We start from the raw sequence: 24241 nt of genomic DNA on the forward strand, positions 1-24241 counted from the left end.
GACAGGGCCCCGGGCAGGGACAGGGGAAGTGGGAGGGAGGGAGGGAGGAAGTGCAGGGCCGGAAGGTGAGCAGAGTCGGGTTACAGGGACAGGAGGAGGTGAGGCCTGGGCGCTGGAGTGAAGGAGACCAGGTTTAGGAGGAGAGGAGGAGAGAGGTGACAGGGAGGCCAGGAGAGCCGGGCCTGGCCAGAAGGGGAGAGACAGATCTGGGGACCTCAGGAGCATCCCCTAGTGTCTCCACTGGCTTTGGGGGGCATCGGGGGAAGGGGCTGGGGTCCTCAGGGGGTGGCTCAGATACAAGTCCTTCCATGGGAAGGGGGGAGCTTCAGGGACGAGCCACAAGCCACAAGAGGCTGGGGAGAGGGTGCCCGAGTCTGCCAGCCGGGCACCTTGCCTCGGAGATGGAGGGCTAAGCATGGTTCAGAGCCAGCCGCTCCAAAGGAGACAGGGAGGAAAAGAGGCTGGGTCAGGGAGGTGGGAGCCGGGCCGCTCAAGCAGGGCACTTACAGGAAGGATTTCATGTCCAAGCCTCGGTTTCGAATCTGCCCCACCACGTGGTCCCAGCTGCCTGGGTTGGACCGGCTGCGGCCGCCGGCCGGCCGGTACTTGGAGCCGGCCGAGGAGCCCTGCCGTGCCTGGCCCCGGCCGTGGGCCCGGGGGTTGGGGCCGGGCACTGAGGCCGCGTGGGCCTGCAGCTGGCCCAGGCTCTGGCTGGTGGTGGGCTGGCTGGGCTGCCGGCCCCGCTGGTGCTGGCTCAGCGGCTGCTGCAGGCTCTGCTGCCGCGTCAGGGTGCGGGGTCGCTGGCATTTCGGCTCTCCCGTGGAGCTGGGGATAGATTCAAGGGTAGTGGCCGTGGACAGGGTGGAGTCCTCGAAACTTGGGGCGGGTGGAGGAGAGGAGAGAAAGGAGAAGCAGGTGAAGGGATCACAGTGGAGGAGAAAGACACCTAGGGCCAGGACGAGGAGGCCCCAGTGCCAGGCGCGCTCTGCCGGAATACCTCGCCGGGCCTCCATCCGGGCTGTCACCGCTGCCGTCGCCACCACCAACTCACCCAGGAGGCCACCGCCAGGCCCCGCGCCCACCCAGAGGCCCCCAGGGCAGCCCGCCCAGCCCCTCACCCAGGCCCTGGCTCAGCTAGTGCCCGATACCTCCTGTCTGAGCCGGCCTCTGTGCTGGTCTGAGCGGGCCGCAGAGTTGCGCCACTGGCCGCGTGGTGAAGGCGGGTCCCAGGGCCCTGTGGCTGCCTGTCCTGCTGGAGCGGGAGGGGGTGGAGGGAGCTGGGCCACCCCCTCCTGCCATCTCATGGGGGACCCCAAGAAAGTCCGCCTCTGTGCTCTAAGTGCTACAGGCCTCTGGAGACGCCAGGAAATCCAGGCCAGCGTGGAGCTGGCCTAGTAACGTGTGGTGAGTCAGGAGCAGCCAACAGTTGTCCTGCTTTGTCCTCGGAGGCTGGGGTGTGTCCCGGCCTCCGGGGCCTCTGCCCTCTGGCCGGTGCTCCCTCAGGGTTCGGGCTCTGGCACGGAGAACCCTTCTGGGGTTCCTTGTTTCCGCGGCTTAGTTTCCTTTCCCAGTATCTTGGGAATGACTCCCAGTTGGAGGAGGGGACTCAGGAAACCACTTGGCCGGCTGCTTGGCAGAACTCAGATTACCCAAGTTCTGACAAAGAACAGGGTAATTATCCTGTCCTCTATGCATCTGCAATAGGGCACCTGCCTCATGGGCCAAAAGCATCTCTGAAACACACAGGGAACAGGACATGGCTCATCAGCGGCAGTCTGGGGTCAGAGAGACCCAGGGTTCAGGCCCCATCTCTGCCGCTTCCTCACTGAGGGACTTTTGGAAAAGGAGGCGACCTCTCAGTTTACTCATCTGTAAAATGGGGTAAAAATTCCGAGCTGCCTCCATCACAGTGTTGCCATGGGGAACTAATGAGGTCAGGCCCAGGGAAATATGCTACTAGTCCTTGCTCCCTTGCCAGGGGAAGCTACAGATGTCTCAGGAAATGGAGGCAGAAGGAGGTCTCAGAGACCACTGGCCTCCTCTGGTAATCTGTCTGCTTTGTCTCTTGGCCAGAGCTTTCAGCACCTGCAGGGCCAGAGCCTCAGGGGGCCTACCTTCCTCATCTTCTGTCCCTTCCCTCCATCTTCCATTCAGTCATCCATGGCAGGGGTTGGCAAATTATGGCCTGTGGGCCAAATATGGTTTGCCACTTGTTTTCATAAATAAAGTTTTACTGAAATGCAACCACTGGCATTCATTTACATGTTGTCTATGGCGGCTTTGGGGCTGAGTACCTGACTTGCAAAGCCTATTTCCTATCAGATCTCTTAGAGAGATAGCTTGCCACCTTCTGGTCTGGGGCCACAGGGCAGATGGGACACCCCCCTCCTCCACCCGAGCTGCCCTAGGGAGGCCCCGGGGCCCCTGGAGCCACGTTCACCACGACCAGACAGCCTGGCTCACCCCTTGAGCCCACCCTGGGAACCAAAAGGACAACAGTTAGGCTGCCCCTGTGGGCTGAGAGAGAGAAAGCGAGAGGAGGGAGAGCAAAAGAGGGACAGAAAGTCAGAGAAGAATAAAGAGAGAAAGTAAGAAAGAAAAGAAGAGAGAGAAAGAGAGAAAGGACAGAAAGGAAGGAAGGAAGAGAAAAGCAAAATATGGCTTCAGCTGGGGTCTTGGCAGGGGTGGCAGCCTTGCCTGGCTCAGGCCTGGCATCGGGGCAACCCCCAGGGGCAGGCCCTGGCCTGGCTGGCCTGGTGGGCTCACATTCCCTGGGGGCAGGCTGAGGAGCGGGGAGGCCGGCACCGGGGCGGCCACCTCCTCCTGCTCCTCTCTGACCTCATTTTGGTTTTCTATCACATCCAGAATTAGTCCAATTTACAAGCTCTCAGTCACAGGGAAACTAAAATCGGTTTCTCCAGGTCTGGAGCCAGCGGAAGGCATGGAGGCCTCAGCCAGCCCAGAGTCTGTGGCCGGAGTAACTCGGTGAGGGTGGGGCGCTGGGCCTGGCTCTCTGACGGACAGCGGGGCTTCCCTCTGGGGCCTTCCTGAGGCTCCACGTCAGGGGGCACATCGGCTGGTGCTCCTTCAGGCCGATGAGCAAACGAGGTCTCAGTGTGGTGGTCCTCAGCGGTCCCATTGGCGGGAACCACAGGTTTGCTGAAGAGAACCGCCCTGGCCACCAAGAAGGGGTCAGTGCTGTTGGCCTTGTAAGTGAGAGGCTCCTGCATTAGCTGGGAATGAGGCAGTTCTAAAAGCCGAAAATGGAACCTACGTCCCAGTAGGTGAGAACGGTCATAGTTCAAAGGATTTAGAGCTTGGGAGGCTTAGCTGTGGGGAAATGGAAGGTTCTAAGAGCCAAGATGAGAATAAGGCTGCCCCATGGGGGGAGGAAGGAACTTAATATCTGCAGAGAATAGAGGCTCACCCCATGCCTGTCGCTCCCAGGGAGGGACTAGACTGACTGTTTGGCCAGCTCAGAAGTTATTAAAAGGGAAACGGCTCTTCTGTCTGACATCCAGACCACCCTCGTCAGAAAAGTTAGCTGGGGGCTCAACAACCCAACCTCCAAGAACATCCAGTCCCAATAGCTGAGAGCGGGACAGGTCACCGACCAAGACTGGGACCATGGAGATGAGCCAATGGGGACCTCCCAGCTGCTCACAGCAGGCCCAAGGAACAGATGGTGTCATGATGCAAGCAAGACTGGGACAAGCCAATGGAGTCACCTGATGGTCAAGATGAAATGGCTCGACCTCTGGGTCTAGGGCTTTGTGCTGGCTGCAAGAGGGAAGGCCCGGTGGCAGATGAGCGGCAGAAAGCAGGCTGAGGCTGGGCCAGCTCCCCAGGGATGGCTGGTCCAGTGGCTAACAGCTGTGGCCTGGTGCCCATGGAGGTCGAGATGGGGCAGCCAGTCAAAGAGGATGGGATGACCTAAGGACTGAAATGAAGCTGCCCTGAGGGCAGAAAATGAAATGACCTGGTCACTGGCAAAGAGAGAAAACGGATGGGGGTGGCAACTGGAGGCTGAGATGCACGGTGCATGGCTGAGTCAGTCGTGCCGGGTGGCAAGGGCGATGAGAGTTTTGTGACGGGATGGGATGAGCCAGGGGCCGAGGACGGCACCTCTGGGGGCAGCAGCGGGCATGCCAGGGGTCCCGCTGTCCACACTGGCAGGGGGCGGGGTGTGAGAGGGCAGGCCTGAGCTCACGGCTCCGGCGGCCGTGGGGCCATCACTCACTTGGACAAGTTGAGCTTCCCGGCGGCCAGGTGGCTCTGCACCGTCCGCCAGCGGCCTCTCCCCGCCGCCTTGCCACCGCTGCCCGGCTCGCTGGGGGCAGCCCCGCCGCTTCTCAAGGCGTCCTCTCCGGGTGGCGGCGCCGCTGCCGGCTTCTCCCCCAGCCGGCCTTCCCGCTCCACCGCCAGCCCCGCTGCGGCGGCCACTTTGGCGCCCGCCAGGAGGGTGCCACTGGATGTACCATGAGGCAGCCGGGCCAGAGGGGCAACGGGGGTGGCGGTGGGGGAGAGGGCAGGCCACACGTGGGGGTGGGGGCAGGGTGGGGTCAGAGGAGGAGAAACAACGACAGATAAAAGGAAGAAAGAGGCAGTGAGAGAGGAGGAGGACAGAGAGACGGACAGACAAGAGACAGAGAGAGAGAGAGAGAGAGAGAGACGTCAGCACTGCAAGTGGGTCACCAGCGGAGCCTGCAGAGAGGAGAGAGGGGCCGGGGCGGGCTGGGGGTCGGAGAACAACGCACCACGACAACGGAGGGGGGCCCCTCCCCACCGCCTGGGGCCGGGGCGGCGGGGGTGGGGGAGGGCAGCCACCTCCAAGTCTATCCCACAGGACAACGAAGGGTTAACGACGGAGGAAGAGCGGGCTGTCCAGGCCAGGAGGCCCCAAGGCAGGGAGAGAGAGAAAGCCGTGTTAGTCAGAGTTCATCACCACCACCACCATCACCGCCACCACCTCCACGAGAGACCACCGACCACCAACCGGAGCAGCCAGGGCAGCAGCACACAGCAGGGAGGAAAAAGCGAGCCACACCGAGAGGGGGGTCCAAAAAAAACCAAACGGGCAACCCCATCCTGACTGCTCAGAGGGCGTGGGGGCCGTGGGGACCAGCTGGGGGGCTGGGTGTGGCTGCGGCGTGGGGTGGGGGCGCTCCTGGTGGCTGGCCCTGGGGGAGGGGGCGGGAGAGGGGCAGGCAGGCGAGGGTGGGGGGCAGGAGGGGTTGCTCGTCTCCATGGCTGGCCTGCCCATGGGCTGCATGGGTGGGGGGAGGGCCCGGGAGGGGGAGGGGGGCGTGCGAGGGTACTGGGTACATATGATCAAACCAGGTAAAGTCACTCACTTGAGGGACAGTCGTGGGTCGCCATAAGGGGCGTAGGGTGAAATGTTTAGAATAAACTCCTTGGGAGGATAGGAGCTCCATTTCTGTTGCACTGTGCTCTCATTGTTATTCCAAAAGTCTCTGTCTAGATCACTGGAGGGGCAGAGAGAGAGGGGAGAAAACAGGGAGATACAGGAAGAAACAAGAACCGCCCAAGTCCCATGTGGGCAGAGGGGCCGGGCCCCTGGGGGGCACTGAGGGTGGGGTGGGCCGGGGTCGGCACCTGCGGGAGGAAGAGAGGCAGGTGGCCCGTGCACACGCCCACACGCGTGCGCGCACACATACACACACACACACGCTCCAGGGTGGGAGAGGTCGGTGAAAGGAGGCGAGCTGCAGGCGGGCAGACTGGAGCCTTGCACCCCGGAAGCTGGTGGGAGAGAGAAAGATGGTAAGAGAGGAGGTGGTGGGGGGAAGAGGGGCCGGGACGCAGCCTGGGGTGGGATGGTGATGGTATGGGGACGGGGAGGAGGACGGGGCGTGCTGGTTTCTGGCTGGAAATGTCTGGGAGGTAGATCAGACCCTGCTGCCTACCCACTAGGTGCCCCCTTTCCTGGCCTCGGTCTCCCTGCCTGTCAAACTGGAAGGCTGGCTGCAAGCACTGAGCCATAAGACTTGAAATTCCCCGCCCTTCCATCTGCTTAAGGGAGCCACTCTGGGGACAGGCCCCTCTCCTGGTTGGTCTCTCACCCTCCCACTGGCCCCAGGTCCCCCTAGCCTCCTCTGCTCTCTCCCTGCCTAGGAAAGGCTCGGATACAGCCTTCACAGGAGACTGTCCCAATGTCAGCTGAACTGAAGGCACCCTCTGCTTACTGCAAAAGTGGTAGTTGGGTCAGCCCAGAAAAGGTTATGAGCAGGGTCAGCAGGGGCCGGGGCAGATCCAGCCTCTGCCCTAGGCGTGTACTTGGCTTATCCCTCTCCCTTTCCAAAGTGGAGCTGCTGGGTCTGGAGGGGACCGTGTGCCCACCTCCCCACCCCCTCCCGCCCTGTGACATGCCCTACAGATGAAGCAGGTATGCTAGAAGCCCAGAGAAGGTGGGGATCTCCCTTGCAGGTGGGCAGCAGAAGCCTCGGCAGGAGGCATGGCCTGGAAAACCTGGGAGTCGAAGGCCAGGGGTTCCACCAGCTCGTCGGGTTCCTGGGAACCTCCCCAAGAGCAGAACTGGAGCACAGGGGGAGGAGGGCAACCCCCAGGCCAAAGGAACGTTCCAGAAAGGAGTCATGTCTGAGCCCTCAGGAAGGCATCAACAGCAAGGGGCTTGGGGGTGTGTGTCAGGGGTGGGCATGGCGTGTGCTTAGGCCATGCCACTGCTCAAGGCCAAGGTGAGGGCCCTGCTGGGTGGGGGGGGGCACCATCAGGAGGCACAGCCCCTGAGGATAGAGGAAACATGTTCTCGGGGGACCTGCTTCTCCCTCCAGCCAGCCCCAGCATTTGACCTCAACCTTGGTTCTCAGCCTCAGACTGGGGAACAAAGGAGAAAAAGAGGAAGCGGAGCTGAGATGTCTCCCCAGGCCAGAAGGAGACAGTGCCCCGGGCCTGAGGGTGGGCAGGGTCCCTTTGGGCCTCCCTGGTGTGGACAGTCTCTGCCAGAGTGTGCCTTGGAAATGTCTCACAAGGGATTCTGTACTCAGTCAGGGTCCAAGGCCCAAGCCCTGAGCCAGCTCAAGGGGACAGGGGGAGCCAGGGGTGGGAGAAGCAAGGGAGGCCACTGGAAGGGAACCCGAGTGGTGGTAGGGGGCTCCCCAGGGAGGTTCCCTCCCCAGAAGACCCTATTCCCTACTCTGCTGGAGACATGCTCTGGTCCCCTGCCCTAGCGTAACAGAGCAATGGAGCAGCTGGAAGGCTTTTGTTTCTCTGTCCCCTCCAGATCTCCAAAATCGAGGGTCCTGGAGAGAAAGACCACCTAGGGTCATCACTGCCAGGCTGGGCTCCTTGGCTGTGTTCCAAGGAGCCCCACGGTCCCTCGGGTTGTGTGCGGTAGTACCAGAAAAGAGGCTCTTCATTAAAGAAGTTTACAAAACACTGATTCCTTTACTGCGGGGCTTCTCAGAGCCTTTAACGTACCCATGCGTATTAGTGTTTCCCAGACTTAGTTGGTCACGGACCCCTGGATCCATGGGATCACTATCAATCTTTTATGGGGGCACAAGTGCTCTGAGGAACACAGTTTGAGAAACACTATTCACAGTTTGAAAAACAGCTATTAAAGGTTGCAGCTTCTCGGAATCCTTGATAACATGATCCTTTGGGAGGAGGTCCCAAGCCCATGGGGCGATTGTGCAGCAGGTAAACCCTGCTTCCTGCTGCCCCACTGGCTGTGTGTGTCTGTGTGTGTGTGTGTGTGTGTCTCTGTGTGTGTGTGTGTCTGTGTGTGTTAGTCGCTCAGTCCTGTCTGACTCTTTGTGACCCCATGTAGCCTGCCAGATTCCTCTGCCCACGGAAATCTCCAGGCAAGAATACTGGAATGGGTTGCTACTCCCTTCTCCAGGGGATCTTCCCAACCCAGGGATCGAACCCAGATCTCCCACATTGCAGGCAGATTCTTTACCGTCGGAGCCACCAGGGAAGCCCACTGGCTTGGGCCCAGGCAAAAGCCAAAGGCTAGGGACCTGGGGGCATGCAGCCAAGAAAGGTGGCTTCCTTCACCTGGGGTTGAGGGTCTGATACCTGTGGACCCTGTCCCAGCCCACAGAGCCTGCTGCCCACTCTCCCCGCTATTGGAATCCCATCTCCTCTCATGGCCCGGACTGTCTGGCACACACACACCCTTATCTAGGAAGGTGATGGTCACCTGGCAGAGACAGTCCCCTGGCTCAGACCGTGGCTACAGAGGCGACTGGAGTCGGGCCGGGAGGCTGCACAGGAGCTGGGTTGGCCCCCTGCTCCCCAACGTGGTCCCTCCCCTCCTTCCGAAAGCCTGGGGCCTGGGCTCTGCAACAGCCCCTGAGACCTGACAGCTCTCAGCTTTGAAGACTGGAGAGTGTGCAACCAAACCCAGCTTCAAAGGCTCCCGGCAGCCTCCTCCTGAGCCTCCTCCCCACCCCCAACCTCGGCCTGGCCCACCCCTCCACTTACCCGCTCCCGCACAGACACACACCCACAGCTTCTGTGAAGGCCCCAAACAGGGTCAGAGCAAGAGATGAAAAAAGAGGAGGGGGGCCCGAGGAAGGGCAGGAAAGGAGCCCTCAGGAGCAGGGCAGAGGGGGAGGGAAGGAGGGTAGGAGGGAGAGAGGAAGATGGACCAGGGGGAGGGCAGGACGGGAGGTGTGGGCAGGAGTAGTGGGGCCTTGAGTTGGGCAGGGGGTGCTGGGGAAGGCCCCGCTTCCAGGCAGAGCCCTTGGCTGGCAGGCTCGGCCCTGGCAGGCTAAGATGGAAGGGTGCCCAGCAGCCTCTTAGCGAAGGCCGGGGCTAGGCAGAGAGGAAGGGGCCAATCCATTGGGCCAGAGGGCAGAAAGCCTTCTAGAAAGAGGCCTCTCCCCTCACCCAGTTCCTAGAGTACCCAGCGGCGGGGTAGGGAGCTTATCCCAGTGTCTCCCAGTGACTCTAAGGAGTGGTCTGCGGGGCAAGGCAGACCTGCCTACTTGAAGGGGGATCACAGAGCCAAATGGGGAAAGCGGCAGACTCAGGGCAGCAAGACATGCAGTGGGGACCAGGTGTGACCAGGGAGACCTCCCCCATCGCTCTGCTTCCAAGAGCCGCCCAGCACTGGGTTCTGTTGGGGTGCCCAGGGTTCTCCTTCCAGGTGACCCTCAGAACATGGGTGGGGTCTGAGCCCCCTCCACCCCACCCCCAGAGAGGGGCTCCCCAGCTGGGGGAGGAGCTTGGAGATGCAGGGGAGCCAGGCAGGGCTGGGGGACCACCTGTGTGATGTGCAGGTTGATGGAGCACCCAGGACCCGGGTTGAGGGAGGAGGCAGATCATGCTGGGAGTGAGGGCAGCCAGAGAGAGGGCTGGGGGCCCTGGAGCCTCGTGAGGGTTCTGGGAGGCACGGGCAGAGAAGGCGGGGTCCTGGAGTCACTCTGAGGTGCTGGCAGGGCGTATATGGGGGTGCAGGGCGGAGAGAGCACAGCACCCAGGGTAAGGAGGAAGCTGTGTGTGACCACACCCGGGGGGGCTCCTCCCACCTGGACTGCCTGCGTGCCCCACCCCAGACTCGAAGCCTGGCACCTACTTGATGGCCTTCTTCTCACTGCGCCCACGCCCTGAGTCTGGCGTGCCCACCGTCTCCAAGGAGTTCTTGTAGCGTTTGCCCTGTGGAGACAGCACCGGGGTCAGTCCTGGGAGACAGGGCCTGGACTCTCCCTGCCTCCCCAGAGCAAGGTTCCAGCAGGGAGGGGAGTGGATGTGAACCCAGCCTCAGCGGCAAGGGCCAGGGCCAATGTGTGAGAGTGCCACCAGCCAGGGGTGCTGGCCCCCACCCATCCCTGCTCCCCGGCTGGCAGTTCCTAGGCCCCATGCCCCGCCCCGTTGACCTGCACCGCATCCCTGACCCCTGGGGATGAGGCCCCTCCCGCCTGCCTGTCTCCTGGGGCTCTGGCTCGGCTCCCAGAAACATATCTCCCTCTGCCATGGACAGACGGCTCTCAGGCGCCTGGCCACGTCACGCAGGCCACGTCACTGCCCCCAGATGGTGGGGGTGGCATCCTGCAGGGCAAGGTTGGCAGTGGCCAGTGACGTGAGTGGCGGGGGCGGGGAGAGGGCCCGTGCCTAGTCCTGCCGGGGCTGTGTCCCTTACTGTCTGGGGGGTCCTTGAGGCGCCTCTGCTCTGGGCCCGCGAGGCAGGGCAGGGCTTGAGGACCCACCGCTGTAGGAAGGAAGCAGGGCCGCCCACGGACTCTGGGGCTGGGGGCAGCCAGGCTCAGCCCCCTAGAGGTCCTCAACCAGCATGAGTGGAGGGACGGGCCAGGCAGGATGATGGGCATGGGGTGGGCACACCGGGTCCCCTGGCTGGAGCAAGGGCCACGGCTGCAGCGGTGACCGGGCCTGCTGCTGGGAAGGTGAGCACCATTCACCTTCTCGGTTCGGGTTTCTAAATTTAGCTCCTGCAGAGCCCAGCACCATTAACATTCCTGGCGGCCACCGAGCGTCCTCACGCGCACCCAGGGGCCATGGGCCTGGGCGGGGAAGGGGGGGTGCAGGGGCTGGGGCTGTCACCCACTGGGCACTGGCCTGCCCCTGCCCAGTGGAGTAGGGACGGGGACACACACACACGTGCACACACACACGCACACACACACTCACACACACAAACAGGCATACATTTCCCCAACATCCCGTCATGTGCGCCAAGACCATAGCCACAACAGTCAATTATTCCATTCTCCCTAAAGCAAAATAAAAGCCGCACAGCCGTGTTCCCCAACGCTCCTGCCAGCTGCAGCCCCTTCCCGGGACTGGAGCTGCCTGTTTAGGGACAACAGCGGAGCTTGCAGGAAGAGGGGTGGGGGTGGGGGGAAGGCCCTCATGCTGCCCCCCAGCACCCCTGTGCCTTGGGGGCACCAGGGTCCTGTCCCAGCAGTGCCCCACACTCCCCCTGTCACCCTGCTCACGTCTCTTGCCCTCTCCAGCCTCCCTTCCTCCTTTCTGAAATGGTGTGGCATCCCTGGATGAGCCCTCATCCCTCACCCTTCAAGGTTCTCATCATGGCTTTAATATTTCTCTTTACCTACTTCAGCTCCTACCCCTGGGAATGTAGCCCCCAGTGGCAGGGACTGTATGGGCTCTGGTACCCCACCCACTCTGGCATCCCAGCCTCAGGCTGATGCCCTGAGCCAGAGCCCAAAGAGTGAAAAAAAAAAAAAAAACCCACCAGAGCTGCTGGATCCCTTGGGTCCACAAAAGCTGCCCTCTCACAGCTCAGCTCTGGTCCCTCCCATCATCACCCAGAAGTTCAAGCCCCAAACAATTCCTAGTTCCACCTGGGAAGATGGGGAGCCTGGAGCACCTCTGTGGTGGCCCAGGGCCCTTCATGGGCAGGACCCTCAGTCAGGAGCCCCGGCCCTGTGGTTTTCCAGCTGTTCAGGCAGCCTGGGGCAGGGAGCATCGGCTGGCAGTCCCTACCCTACCCCTCATCCCTTCTTTTTCTTCCTGGTCTTCAGGGAACTTGCTCTGTCCAGCACCCTCTTCCAAGACTGGTCCATTGCCCCTGCCCCAAGCCCAGGCATTTGGCTCATCCAGGGTGTTCTGGAAGCTTCTGCCTGCCCCTCTTCCTGCCACAGCTCAGGGAAGCTTCCCCTCCAGCTGCAACGATCCTTTTGCAGAGGAGCTGGGGCATATGGGGGATCGGAACCGAGGCAGGACTTGCTTTAGGGGTCAGGGGGAAGTAAATGGGGCAAAGAGAGGAACCCCAGCTGGGGTCCTGGAGACACTGCTGCTGACAAGTGCTCAGCTGTGGCCCATTCTTGCGACCCCAAGGACTCCTGCTCGCCAGGCTCCTCTATCCATGGGATTTCCCAGGCAAGAATACTAGAGTGGGTTGCCATTTCCTTCTCCAGGGGATCTTCCTGACCCAGGGATCAAATCTGGGTCTCTTGGCGTCTGCTGCATTGGCAGGTGGATTCTTTACCACTAACGCCACTTAAGAAGCCTCCCCACTGGAGAATTAGGTGGCTCTAAAGGAGCCTGATCCCCCCAGCCTGCTTAGTAGGGAGGGGGTTGGCCAGGCTGATCCGGAAAAAGCCAGCTGGAGATTAAGGAAGTTATTAATGTTTGGAAATGGGATCTGGGCTGTCAGGTATCACGTCACTGCTGCTGAGGGGACAGGCAGGCAAGGAGAGCCCAGCAACTGTTGGGGGGGGGTTGCATTTGAAAGCCCCTTCCATGGAACACGGAGACAATCTGGACAAAAAGCTCCCTGGCTTCTGAGACCCAGGTGGAGGGGCAGGGGGGAAGGGGTGGCAGGACTGGGGGGTCCTGGCCAAAGTAATGTTCTAGCAGCAGCTCAGAGGATTAAGTCAAAGAGGGACACATGGTGCCGGTCTGGTCTGGACCCCGGAGGAAGCTCCTGGCTGGAGGCTGGGAGGAGGGGCTGGGCCAAGGAAGGTTCTGCAGCTCTACGCTTCCCAAGGCACTTCCTGCAGTGACAGCCCCCCACCTGCTACAAAAGCTGTCATCTCTGAACTCCTATCCCCAGGTGAGTGGGGGTGAGGCCCTCAACAAACACAGAGATACGCACGCACACACAGACACACACAGACACACACACTGCAGCACTTACATGGGGATGTGATGAGATGATCCACATCCCACCGTGCAGGGTGGAACACACACACACACTCACACAGCACTAATGTCCTCAAAACTGACACCCCCAGCACAAAACAGCCCCCATTCAAGGTCACCAGCAGCGCCTGTTCACACAACAGTCCCCTGCCTCCAAATACAGACAGACGGGCAGCCTAAGGGGCCCTGCAACCAGACGCACGGGGCTGCAGTGCAGGCCCAGCCCCTCCCAGGCCTCCGAGGACACTGGCGCACACAGGCACGTGGCCAAGCCCCCTCCTCCACCTCCCCTGAAATTCTGAGACAGACACAGAGGCAGGAAATCCAGGAACAATGCAGGGCAGCCAGGCTGGCACCTGCTCACAAGGAGTGGGCCCAAGTCACACACACATACTCGCACACTCTTGCGCGTGGGGCCGGGTTGGCCTTCTCCCTGGCTCCTCCCCAGGGAACAGGGCTGCCTGAAACTGCACATCCTGGGATGAAGAAGAACACTCCCATCCCCCAGGCTTGCCTTTCCTGAAGGGAGCATGGTGGCTTCTTGGGTCTGTCCCCAGGGGTATCTGCCCCTTCTCCTCATTAGGACTGAGGCATGGAGCTCCCACCTACACGGTACCCATGCCCTCCCCGCCCCTCGCCCCTCCCTGCCCCTCGCCCTTCTGTGATCGGGCAGGGAGAAAAATGTGGCACTCTGCCCTCGCTCCCATCATCCTCGATCTGGGGCATGGAAGGTGTCTGCCAGGGACCCTTCTTCACCGAAGCCTCAGGAACGCCCCACACCTGGGACACCTCTGGGCCCACCTCCGGGGGTGCCCCCTGCAGTCCTCAAAGACCCCGCAGCACTTCTAAACTGGGGCAGCAGAAGGGGGAATGGGGGGGCGGCCTCAAGGGCAGCCACCCTTGGGGAGCTGCGGGGGTGCAGGAGGGTGATTCAAGCTGACTCCTCCTCCCGGCGCCCTCCGGTGATGAATGTCCCTCCTGACAGTCTCGTTACTTATTGATGGCCTAATCCTGCTCGTTAATTTCCCAGCCCTCGTTAAAAATGAAAAGAAGCCGTTTGTGCCTGTACAAACCCCCGAGAACCAGGATGGATGGGAGGGCGCAGGGGGAGGGGGCGGGGCGGGGCGGGCGGAGCCTCCTCATTGGACAGGAGGCCCTGCTCGGCCACGCCCAGCCCTGGGTGGTGGCGGGAACGCGCGGGCTGTGGGGAGGGGGCGCGCGACGCTGGGTGGAAGGGGGGGTCTCCATTCTCAGTCTGCGCGTGTGTGCCTGCGGTCCTTTCTGCGGGAAGTGGGGCGTGTGTGCGCATAGTCACGAGCGTGCGAATGCCCGTGAGACCCCTGTCCGTCCACCAGTGTGTGCCTAGGTGTGTGGCTCTGGGTGTGCACACAGACATATGGGACCAGCAAACACAGGGCGCCCGGTGTGAATTTCCACGGAAGTGTGCCTGGCTCTGTGGGCAGGTGGGTCGTGGGCGCGCGCGCTTGAGAGCGTTCACGAGCCTGTCATCGAGGAGGGCGGGGTGCAGGGCCAGGCCACGTCCCCCCGGGGGCCCTTAGAAGCCTCACCAGTTTGCGCTGACACCAGTGGCAGAGGCCGCAGAGGACGACAGTGACGCTAAGGCTGACGGTGATGATGGCAGAGACCAGCAGGACATCGCGGGTGGGCGCCCCTGGAGACGACATGCACAGGTCAGACCCTCACTGGCCAAGGCCAGCCATTCTCCCGAAGTCCAGAGCCCCGCCCCAGAACAGCCACCCAACCCACACTGGGACCTGTGCGCCCCACGATCTACACTCAGCTCTGCCCTGCGGGCTCACCTTGGGCGGTCTCTTCCCCTCTCTGCACCTCCCTTTCCTTATCTGTAAAATGGGAGCCTCTGGTAGGTCTTTCCCAGTCCCTGCATGGGGTACTCCCCATCCCCCAAACTTCATGCCCCGCAAAGGAGAGGTCAAGTGTGCCCCTGGCGTACCCAGACCTCACTGGGCTTTCTGTGCTGTGCTGTGCTTAGTTGCTCAGTTGCGTCCGACTCCTTGTGACTCCACAGACTGTAGCCCGCCAGTCTTCTCTGTCCATAGGATTCTCCAGGCAAGAATACTGGAGTGGGTTGCCATGCCCTCCTCCAGGGGATCTTCCCAACCCAGGGAAGGAACCCTGGTCTCCTGCATTGCAGGCGGATTCTTTACTGTCTGAGCCACCAGGGAAGCCCCCACTGGGCTTTCAAGTACCTCTTAAAGAGCTTCTGCCAAGAATGCTTCCACTCCTCCGCCCCCACCCCATACACATACTCTGAGGCACAACTCCAGCCTCATTTGCCAAAAGGGTTAGTTCCCACAGCCCCTCTGAGGCCATGTGCCCTATGGGCACTCAGAGACCCTCCTCAAATGCTGGCCACACGTGTAATCAAAGAGGGAATCTGGAACCCCCTGAGCAGTCCTCATCCCCTTTAGCTCAGCTTTTCTTGGGCTGGAAGCCCACCCAACTGACCTCTGCATGCCCTGTCCTCCCCTGCCCTAGTCCTTGAGCTCACCTCCCATCCTTCCCCGCACCCACCTCCCCCCCAGCTCAGCCTCACTTTGGTTGCTCACAGTGCCCCTGAGTGCTCCTGGCAGGGGTGGGTGGGGAAGGGTGCTTCCGTCCTAACAGCCCAGGGGCCCTAAACTTCCAGGGTGGGAACCTTGACGGACATGCCCTGGGAGGCAAAGTCCAGGTTTCTGTGCAAATCCCACTGCTTGCTAGCTATGCGGCTTTAGTCACCTAACCGCTGGGCTTTCTCCCCCTGTCAATGTGGATTAGCCCTCCTCCCTCCCTCCTCCCAGGTGGTTGTGAACACAGCTCCAACCTACATGTAAGGAAGGAGAAAGTTGACCGGAGATTATCGTGTGGGGGAGTGAGTCGACAGAGACCGGCACCGATCACACGTGCTCTGTAAATATGTGTGCACCCGGATGGATCTTCAAGTCAAGGAGACGCTGTTTATTTACAGAGGAGCCTGCGTGGGCTTTTTGGTTTCAGCAATGGTGGTAATTAAGAGTCGACGATATCTGTCTGCTCCCGGTTCCTGCGGTTTTAGCTTCTGGGCACCTGGTCCCTGTCGCTTCGCTGTGGGGCCTCATGGAGGAGGGCCCAGCGATCAGCCCCAGCACTCAGGGCCCTCGGGCTGCCTCCCACCACAACTCCAGCGCTCTGGGCAGCTGGTCCCGTTGTCTGGTCTCCTCAGAATCCCGCTTGGGCTCCACCCCTCCCATCCCAACATCTGGAGTCTGCAAGCTGTGGGAAAAGGCCACTCTTGTGGGGCCCTTCCCTGTCCACCTGCCAGGCCATCTACGCTTCCTCCTGTCCTGAGTCCCCGGCCTCGGCCCCTAGAAAGCCACTGCACCCAGCTCACTGTCAACCTCAGAGTCCACAGCATCCAGGGGCTCTGGCCTGGACAGCCTGCAGACACCGGGAAGTGGTCCTGCCCTTCATTCCCTCCAGCAGAGGGAGCACAGCTCTGCTGAGGCTGGAGGGGCCACTTGTATCACGGTTCTCAGGCGAGATGGGAGGCTTCCATCTTGAACCTTCAGGCTCCAGGGGGTGCGGAGGGACCATAATACCATAGGGCCCCAGACTGAGGCCTGTGGTCAAGAGACGTGGGACACAGCTTCTGGGAATGGGGCCAGCGCTCTTTCCAGCTCTCTCCATGGGAGTTGCCCCTGCCTCCATGGAGAGAGTCTGGGGGTGGGGTGCTGTGTGGGCTGGCAGAGCAGACATTGCTTTACTGAACTCACTTTTAAATAAATTCCCTTCTTGGGCTAAGCTTTCTTCAACCACTGTCTATTAAGAGCCAACCCTGAGGCCCAGGGGACAGGTGAGAATTCAGCTAATTGTTCTTAGGACGGCTGGTGTCCTAGAACCGGGGAGTGGCAGATAGACACCCAGGCTGAAGCTCAAGACTCCAGAAGACCCAAGAACAGACTCAGGTGTGAGTATAGTCTTTGCCTCTTAATAGCTGTGTGGCCTTGAACAAGTGTCTTAACCACTCAGTGTCTGCATTTTCTCCACAAAGTGAAAATAGGGGATATCCCTGGTGGTCCAGTGGTTAAGACTCTGAGCTTCTACCACAGGGGCACAGATTCGATCCCTGGTTAGGGAACTAAGATCCTGCATGCCGAGCAGCATGGTCAAAAGAATAAAATAAAATAATTAATCCCCCCGCCACCACATTAAAAAAAATAAAGTGAAGATAATAATGGCACCCACTCATGGAGTTGTTGTGGAAAATACCAGGGACAGAGGAGCTTGGTGGGCTGCCGTCCATGGGGTCGCGAAGAGTCAGGCACAACTGAGCGACTTCACTTTCACTTTTCTCTTTCCTGCATTGGAGAAGGCAATGGCAACCCACTCCAGTGTTCTTGCCTGGAGAATCCCAGGGACAGGGGAGCCTGGTGGGCTGCTGTCTATGGGGTCGCACAGAGTCAGACTCGACTGAAGCGACTCAGCAGCAGCAGCAGATACAGACTGGGCTCCTATGATGGCTCAGCAGTAACTAATTCACCTGCAACGCAGGAGCCGGAGGTTGATTCCTGGGTCAGGAACATCCCCTGGAGAAGGGCATGGCAACCCACTCCAGTATTCTTGCCTGGAGAATCCGATGGACAGAGGTGGGTCCATGGAGTCTCAAAGAGTTGAACATGGCTGAAGCGACTGAGCAGATATGGATTATTATTAGGGTTGGCAGTGTCAGTTCTCTCTCAGGTGTACAGAGAGCTCCAGGAGCACAGACAGAGAAGTGATTGCTGGACCAGGGAGCTAACTGGGAAGGCTTCCCCGAGGAGGTGGTATTTGGTGTGATCTGGGAAAGGGACAGGACGTGAAGGTAGCGCAATCTGGGCAGAGGGAACAGCAAGAGCAAAGGCGTGAGCGGGGAAGAACGGTAAGGAGCGTTGTTGGAAGATCTGGACTAGGGGATGGGGAGGGAAGTGGTGGAGGCTGGGCTGGGAATGAGAATAGGGCCTGATGGAGAAGGGCTTTGTCTTTCACGCTAAGGGGCCCCTTGGGTTTGTGGGCTGTGGGAGCCATAGAAGGTTTTTGAGCAGGGGAGGGCAGGATCAGAGGGGGAGTCAGCGAGCTCATGAGCTGGGAGCTGTGGTTGGCAATTACACCCCAGGTGATTCCTCTGCCCTGGTGCCCTCTCCGCACTCACTCTGCCCCACATCTCTTGGCCACGGGGCAATTCTCCACGGGGTCACCTCCCTGGAGCTCCCTTTTCTCGTTGTCAAACAAGGTCCTTATCAAAACTGCTCCTTGACCTGTGCTGTGAGTTGAAGAGCCCCTGAGGACAGAGCCTGTCAATCCCAGAAGCCAGTGGCCCCTCTGAACGGTACCCAGAGATCCAGAAAACACCTGTCTTAAGCAATCAGCGTTCTGCAGGGATGCAGAATGAGCACCGAACTTGGAGTCTGGGAGAAGGAGGCTGAGGCCCTAATCTGGCCACTAACCAGATGTGTGGCACCGGTTGCAAGGCACTCAGCCACTTAGATGCCCGTGCCCTCCTGTGTGGAAGAGCTGACCTGTCCTTGCTCTGACGAGGAACAGGTGTTCAAGGTGTTTTACGTGCAGTGACAATTTAGTCTGCACGACAGCTGAGGGGAGCATTAAGACTGTCCCCATCTTACAGACGTGGAAACTGAGACACAAAGGGGGTCAAGTAACTTGTCCAAGGTCATTCATCTAGTAGGTAGTGGAGCAAGGGCTCAAACCCAGACCATCTGACTTCGAGCCTACACTCTTTGCCCAGACATCACACCCACTACAGATGAGGGTGATCAGTGGTTTTCCAAGTGTGTTCTTTGGAACACCTAGGGTTCCCAGGAATTTCTCAAGGGCCACAGACAGAGATGGATGCTGAGTAGATAGGGCTGTGTCCCCTCAAGCCGTTTGTAGTCAGAAGAACCTGATTTCCCTGTTTCATATCCATGGAACGTCCCATGTGAAGAAAGGGAAATATTACTAAGGAAAGTTGAACCCTCCCTGATCAGTGACCCGAGGACCCCCTACATGCTATCATCTTCCACACAGCTGACCTCTCTCCCAAAGGTTCCCTGCCCACCCCACCCCCCACCAAGCAACCCTTGAACAGTCCTTGAATCTAGGGTAAAACAAAATGCTTGCCAGTGCGAAACTGCATTGATACCACAAACAAGTGGCACAACGCCCTTGGCCAGCACGCGATATTGCCACCAAGGGGGGCAAGCATACTTTTGCCTGCCAGCCAGAGTGAAACCATTTCCAGAGCGTGGGGTCACTGTGTCTCTGGCTGCAAGGGACCTTGGAAGTCAGGCCCCATCAATGAACAAACCCCCTGGGCAGCCCTGCCAGGGATAGGAAGCTGCTTCTGCGGGAGGCAGACCCTCCACGAACAGGCACTGGTAGCTAGGGCTGCTGTGCTTGTCTCCCTCGATCTTTCCCCCGCAGTCCTAAGCCTACCCTGCAGAGCTGCTGGGAACAAGCCGGCTCCCTCTGCCACATGACAGGCCTCCAAATCCCCGCCGACAGCTCTCATGTCCCCTTCCGGTCTTCTCCAGGCAAAGCCGCCCCAGCCCTTCTAACCCTTCCTCCGATGACATACACGGTTTCAAGTCCCCTTAGCATCAGCATATTAACATTTGGGGAAAGAAAATAATGCGTCCCTAGTCAGCCTTTAGACAGGGCTAAGTTCCACGACCTACCCTTGGGCAGAAGAGACATCTGGGTCCCAGGGGTGAGACACAGACAAGGGCAGACAGATGACTTCAGGAGACCTTCGGAGGCAGGGTGAGCCAGAAAGAAGGAGAGCCAGGCCCTCGGGGTCCAGCCCCAGGGGTGGCAGGATGCGAGCCATGAACTCAGGCACGTCCCTGCCCCTCTGCCTGGGACTGTGGCCACCATGTCAGCGGGTCAGAGCCCAGGATCAATGACCATCTGGTGGAGTGCTGTGGACTCCGCCAGGTGCTGTGGGCAGACACCATGGTCCTGACCATGCCATCCCACTGGGAGCTCTCAGGGTAAATAAAACCTGTGTGCTTGAGGAAGTGGTCCCCTCTGAAGGTGGACAAGAGGTCCACCCACAGTCTTCCCTTCTAGAACATCAGCTCCACAAGAAGGGGGCTGGACCTCGTGTTCACCACTGTCTTCCCAGCACCAAGGACAGCTGGGCATATAGTAGGTGCTTGATAAATGCTTGTTGAAAGAATGCATGAGGAGGAATACCAAGCCTCTAAGGATAAACATAATAATAGAGGCTACCATTTATTAAGTGCCTACTGTGTACCAGACTATAAAGGAAGGGGATGTTTCTGTTTTGCTTTTTCCTATAACCTCTGTGACAGGCCAATGCATGCAAGGTACTCAGTAAATATTTGTTGAATGCCCAGTGTTTGCATATGTTACCTCCCTTGTCACCCAAGCAAGATGGGAGAGAAGAGATGGGAGGGTTTGAGAGCCTCTCTCTTCACACACACACACACACACACACACACACACACACACACACCAGGATCCATTCTGGTCTTTTCCCATACCCATCTTTGCCTGACAAGTCCTGATTTTTCTAGACCCAGATGAAAAGCACCTCCCCCAGGAAGCCTTCCATAATCTGCCCAGTGGAAATTTCTCCTGCCTCTGAGCTCCCATCACTCTGCGCATATACCCTTCTTTTAGGGTGCAGTGATTAAGTGCCAGGGGTCTGGGGCCAGACTGTTAGGCTCAAATTCTGATTCTCTGTGTGCCTTGGTTTCCCCATCTATAAACAGGGGCTAGAACAGTACAGGCCTCATAGGACTACTGTGATGCTTAAAGGAATTAACACATACAATGCATTTAGCACAGTGCCTGACACAGAATAAGTAGGCAATAAATGCTAGCTATTATCATAATATTACCACATCGAGCTCTGTATTAGAGACATCTGGGACACGAAGTTGGCCCTCAGTGAGTGGTGAATGAAATACTAAAAACACATTTAATTTTCCCCACAGGATAGCAGAGGTCAGAGGTCATGTCTCACTCAATGCTGTGTACTCCTGACCCCCTCCCCAGGACCTGGCCCAGGGCTTAACAAGAGCAAAGCTCAGTGAACACCTATGACAAGGAATGGGGATAGCTGAGGCATGGCGGGGTGGGGGCAACAGCTGGAAGCCAGGCAAGGCTTCAGATATGAGCCGCAGAGCTGACCCCATCCCTTGCCAGGGCTCTGCCTTAACTCCCAACTCCTCCTCATGTCCTCAGCAAGCCATGATTTATAGATGAATAGAATCAAACAGGCTGCGGCTGCTGGGATGCCCTGGGGAGCTGCTGGAGACGCAATGGACTTCTGAAGGCAAGCTCACAGCTGCCCAGGGGGAACACGAGGGGAGCCAGAGGGGGCGCAGGCACACACACAGGCCAGAGACGCCCAGGGCTCACATGCACACACACAAGTCATGGAGACTCACCCTTGGCGCAGACATCTGTGCCCCCTCCCCCATGCATAGATGCACACACACACACGCACACACACACATACACACAAGCCATCGGGACTTACCCCATGGATGGACAACCATGCTCTCACACACAAAAGTGAATACCCAGTCACGGTCACAGTCATGAACAGATTCCTAGCCCACTCTGCTGTCCCTGAAGTCTAAGTGTCCATGCACCTTCTCTGGCCTGGAATCCTCTCCCCGTGGACCCCGTTTATCTTTTGGGGCAGAGCAGTAGGACCAGAAGTAAACTTGGAGGCAACTGACCTAGGTTCAAGTCCCAACTCTGCACCTGGCCAGTGACCAAGGGCAAGTCTCCTGGGCCTCAGTGTTTTACCTCCAAATGATGAGAAGAACCCCGACTTCTCTTGCTGAGGTGTCACCAGGATCAAAGAATAGCTAACGTGCCTTTTTTGCCAGACACTGTGCCAGGAAGCTTATATGCACCATCTCATGTGATCTCCTCAACCTTATATTATCTCTTTTTGCAGAGGAAGAAACAAGTATGGAGGATTAAGGCAACTTGAACTTGGCCTCGATCCTGCTATGGCTGCCCTCCTCTGAGCTGAAGCATGTGAGAGCATTTTGTAACATGCCACACTGCACAGCCCAGCCACAACCCACTCGTCTCCTTCACAAAGACCAACCTCTTTCACACTGGAGGCTTCACATAGGCTGTTCCTTCTGCCTTGAAGGCTCTTCCCTCTATTCTCTACCATCTATTCTCTTCCTTTTATTCTCAAGATCTCTAGACAAAGATAGTCTTCATTTCCTCCCAGATTCCTTTCTACTTCCCCTCTAACTATGGCAATCCATCCCTGTGGATTAATAATTAGCACTTTCCATGTCTTTCCCCCACTGGGAACACTTGGAGGTTTGAGACCCCCAGATCACTCATCTCTGGTAGCCCACGGTCTGGTGCACAGGAAAGGCTAGATAAATAAGTGCTAAACAAATGCATGACATTATTCAAGGCCCCACATGAGCTTACCTCCTCCAGGAAGCCCTCCCTGATGACAAGCGCTCACAGCAGTCTCTTCCTTCGCCAAACTTGAATAAACTGTCTTCTGCCCAACCTCCTTTTCTTGGGAGTAGGTCTGTCCCTTAAGCAGGGCCTATGGCATTCTCCTCATTGCTCTGGTTTCCCGCAGCCCATGGCCCAGGACACAATATAGAGAAACAAGTGGACATTCTGGGAATCTGGGCACGCAGGCTCTTTCCCCAAGAATTCACTTGCTCTGACAGTCTGATGGTGACATTCACACTCCCCACATCCAGCCCTTCCAAAGTTGTCCCATTACCCTCACAACCTCCTAACCTAGACTGCTTCCCTCTTTGGGGGATCCTCAGATCGCAAGGCCTTGCTTTCCTCACCAAGTGCCTTTAATCATAGTAACTAGTGTATGCTCAACATTGAATCATGTTCGGGTCCTCAGCAGTCCTCTGAAGGTAAACCCTCTTATCCTCATTTCACAAAGGAGGAAAATGAGGCTCAGAATGGGGTAAATACTTGCCTGAGAACACACAGCAGAGGAGAGACAAAGCCAGGAGTGGACCTGGAGTCTGGAAGGCCTCAACTCTGTGCCCCATGAGAGTTAAGCCTTAAAATAAGTTGCTTCAAGGAGAGACGGAAGGGAAGAAAGAAACGAGTGAACACAAAATATAAAGAGCAGCCAGGAGGACTTCCCTGGCAGCCCAGTGGTTAAGACATCACCTTCCAATGCAGGGGGTGCGAGTTTTATCCCTGGTCAGGAGCTCAGATCCCACGTGTCTTGTGGCAAAAAACCAAAACATTTTTTTAAAGTACCAACACTGTAGCAAATTCAATAAAGAATTTAAAACTGCTCCACATCAAAAGGGAAAGGGCTTCCACTTCCCACAAACTTCTCCAAACACTTCTTGGAGAGAAGTGGGTAAGAGACCCCTCCTATCCACAGATATTTGCTCCTTCCTTCCTCAACAGGTCCAGCCCTTGGCCTCAGTAAAGCATCCTCATCAGATAGATGCTAAGATGTTCTAGAGTCTCAGAATAGGTTGGGGATTGGGTGTCTGGGGCCGGACAGGGTAGAAGCAGGAAGAAGGGGTGGGTGGCATATCTGAGGACTCGCCCAGGGCCCTGTTGCAGGTGCTGACTAGGGTGCAACCACTCTTCCAGAGATGAGGCAGTGATGTTGGGGGTGGTTGGGGCTACATCTGCCATCACTTTCCCATCTCAATCCTGCCTCCTCCCACTTGATTCTGCACCGCAATGTATCATGCCCCAGCACCTCCCCCCACCATCCTTTGGTGGCTGCAGGATGACGTTCGAGGTGGAAAACAGTGAAAGCTGGAGTCACAGGTTTCCACAGGAAGCACCCCTCCACGTGCGTGCAGAGCAGATGGAAATGGGGGAGGGTGGCAGGGCAAGGGCAGAGCCTACCAGCCCCAGGGCTACTTGGGCATAGGAAAGGGAACATTTTTGGTGCCTACCCCACCTCCCTTCCTCTTCTCGACCCAACATGCACAAGGAAGCCAGAAAAAGGCAGAGTGTGGGAGAAAGCAACAGAAAACCAGCGAGCTAAACTCTGAACCCCAAACAGCCAGGCAAGGCTCCAGGCTTCCTGTCATGCTGAATTTTCTGCCCTCTCTTCACTTGAAAACTCCCCCACTCCAGGCCACCCACCTTGGGAATGGGGGCAGCTCATTCCTTCCAACAAGAAAAAGAAAACGAGATGGACAGGTAGAAGGAAAGAAGAAAAAGGAGAGGAAAGAGAGCCTCTCATTTATTTCCCAGGAAAGCTGGGCTGTGGCTCTACCCCCATACCCTCCAGACAGTCTCTCTGAGTGTCCTTCAGAAAGCAGTGGAGGCACCCACAAGCCCTCTGGCCTCACCTGGGGCAGGAACAAGGCTGGTGAAAGAGGAGGCCCGAGGGGAATTGTTTTGGAAAGTTACAAGTAGCTGAAAATAGGGGCTTAGCACGAGCAAGCCTCCTCAACCTTGACTGTAATAAAAACAGATAATGCGTGAGTGAGCCAGGGAGAGTGTGCTGGCAGGGGCCGCAGAGGCCGGCTGGATGCAGACAGTTTAGAATTCAGAAGAGATGCCAAGTGAGTAAACAGCGAATGAAGGATTATCTGGATGGGCCAGGAGCCGTTCCAGCAAG

General features: G+C 58.3%; 1 protein-coding gene across 5 annotated transcripts in view; it reads right to left on the bottom strand.

Moving 5' to 3' along the window:
- The window catches only part of SYT7 (synaptotagmin 7), a 64485-nt gene that overhangs the window by 24704 nt on the left and 15540 nt on the right, over nt 1–24241 (bottom strand). The window contains exons 2-6 of one of the 5 annotated variants that reach the window (XM_018043418.1): nt 14184–14287; nt 9566–9645; nt 5355–5486; nt 4241–4468; nt 508–876 (exon numbers count right to left, since the gene is read on the bottom strand). In XM_018043418.1, the coding sequence (XP_017898907.1) occupies nt 508–876; nt 4241–4468; nt 5355–5486; nt 9566–9645; nt 14184–14287 (913 nt within the window). The remainder of the gene's footprint in view (nt 1–507; nt 877–4240; nt 4469–5354; nt 5487–9565; nt 9646–14183; nt 14288–24241) is intronic. The other 4 variants (XM_018043419.1, XM_018043421.1, XM_018043420.1 and 1 more) reach the window with 4 other exon arrangements.

This window comes from Capra hircus, chromosome 29, assembly GCF_001704415.2.
Source record: "Capra hircus breed San Clemente chromosome 29, ASM170441v1, whole genome shotgun sequence".
NCBI classification, from domain to species: Eukaryota; Metazoa; Chordata; class Mammalia; order Artiodactyla; family Bovidae; genus Capra; species Capra hircus.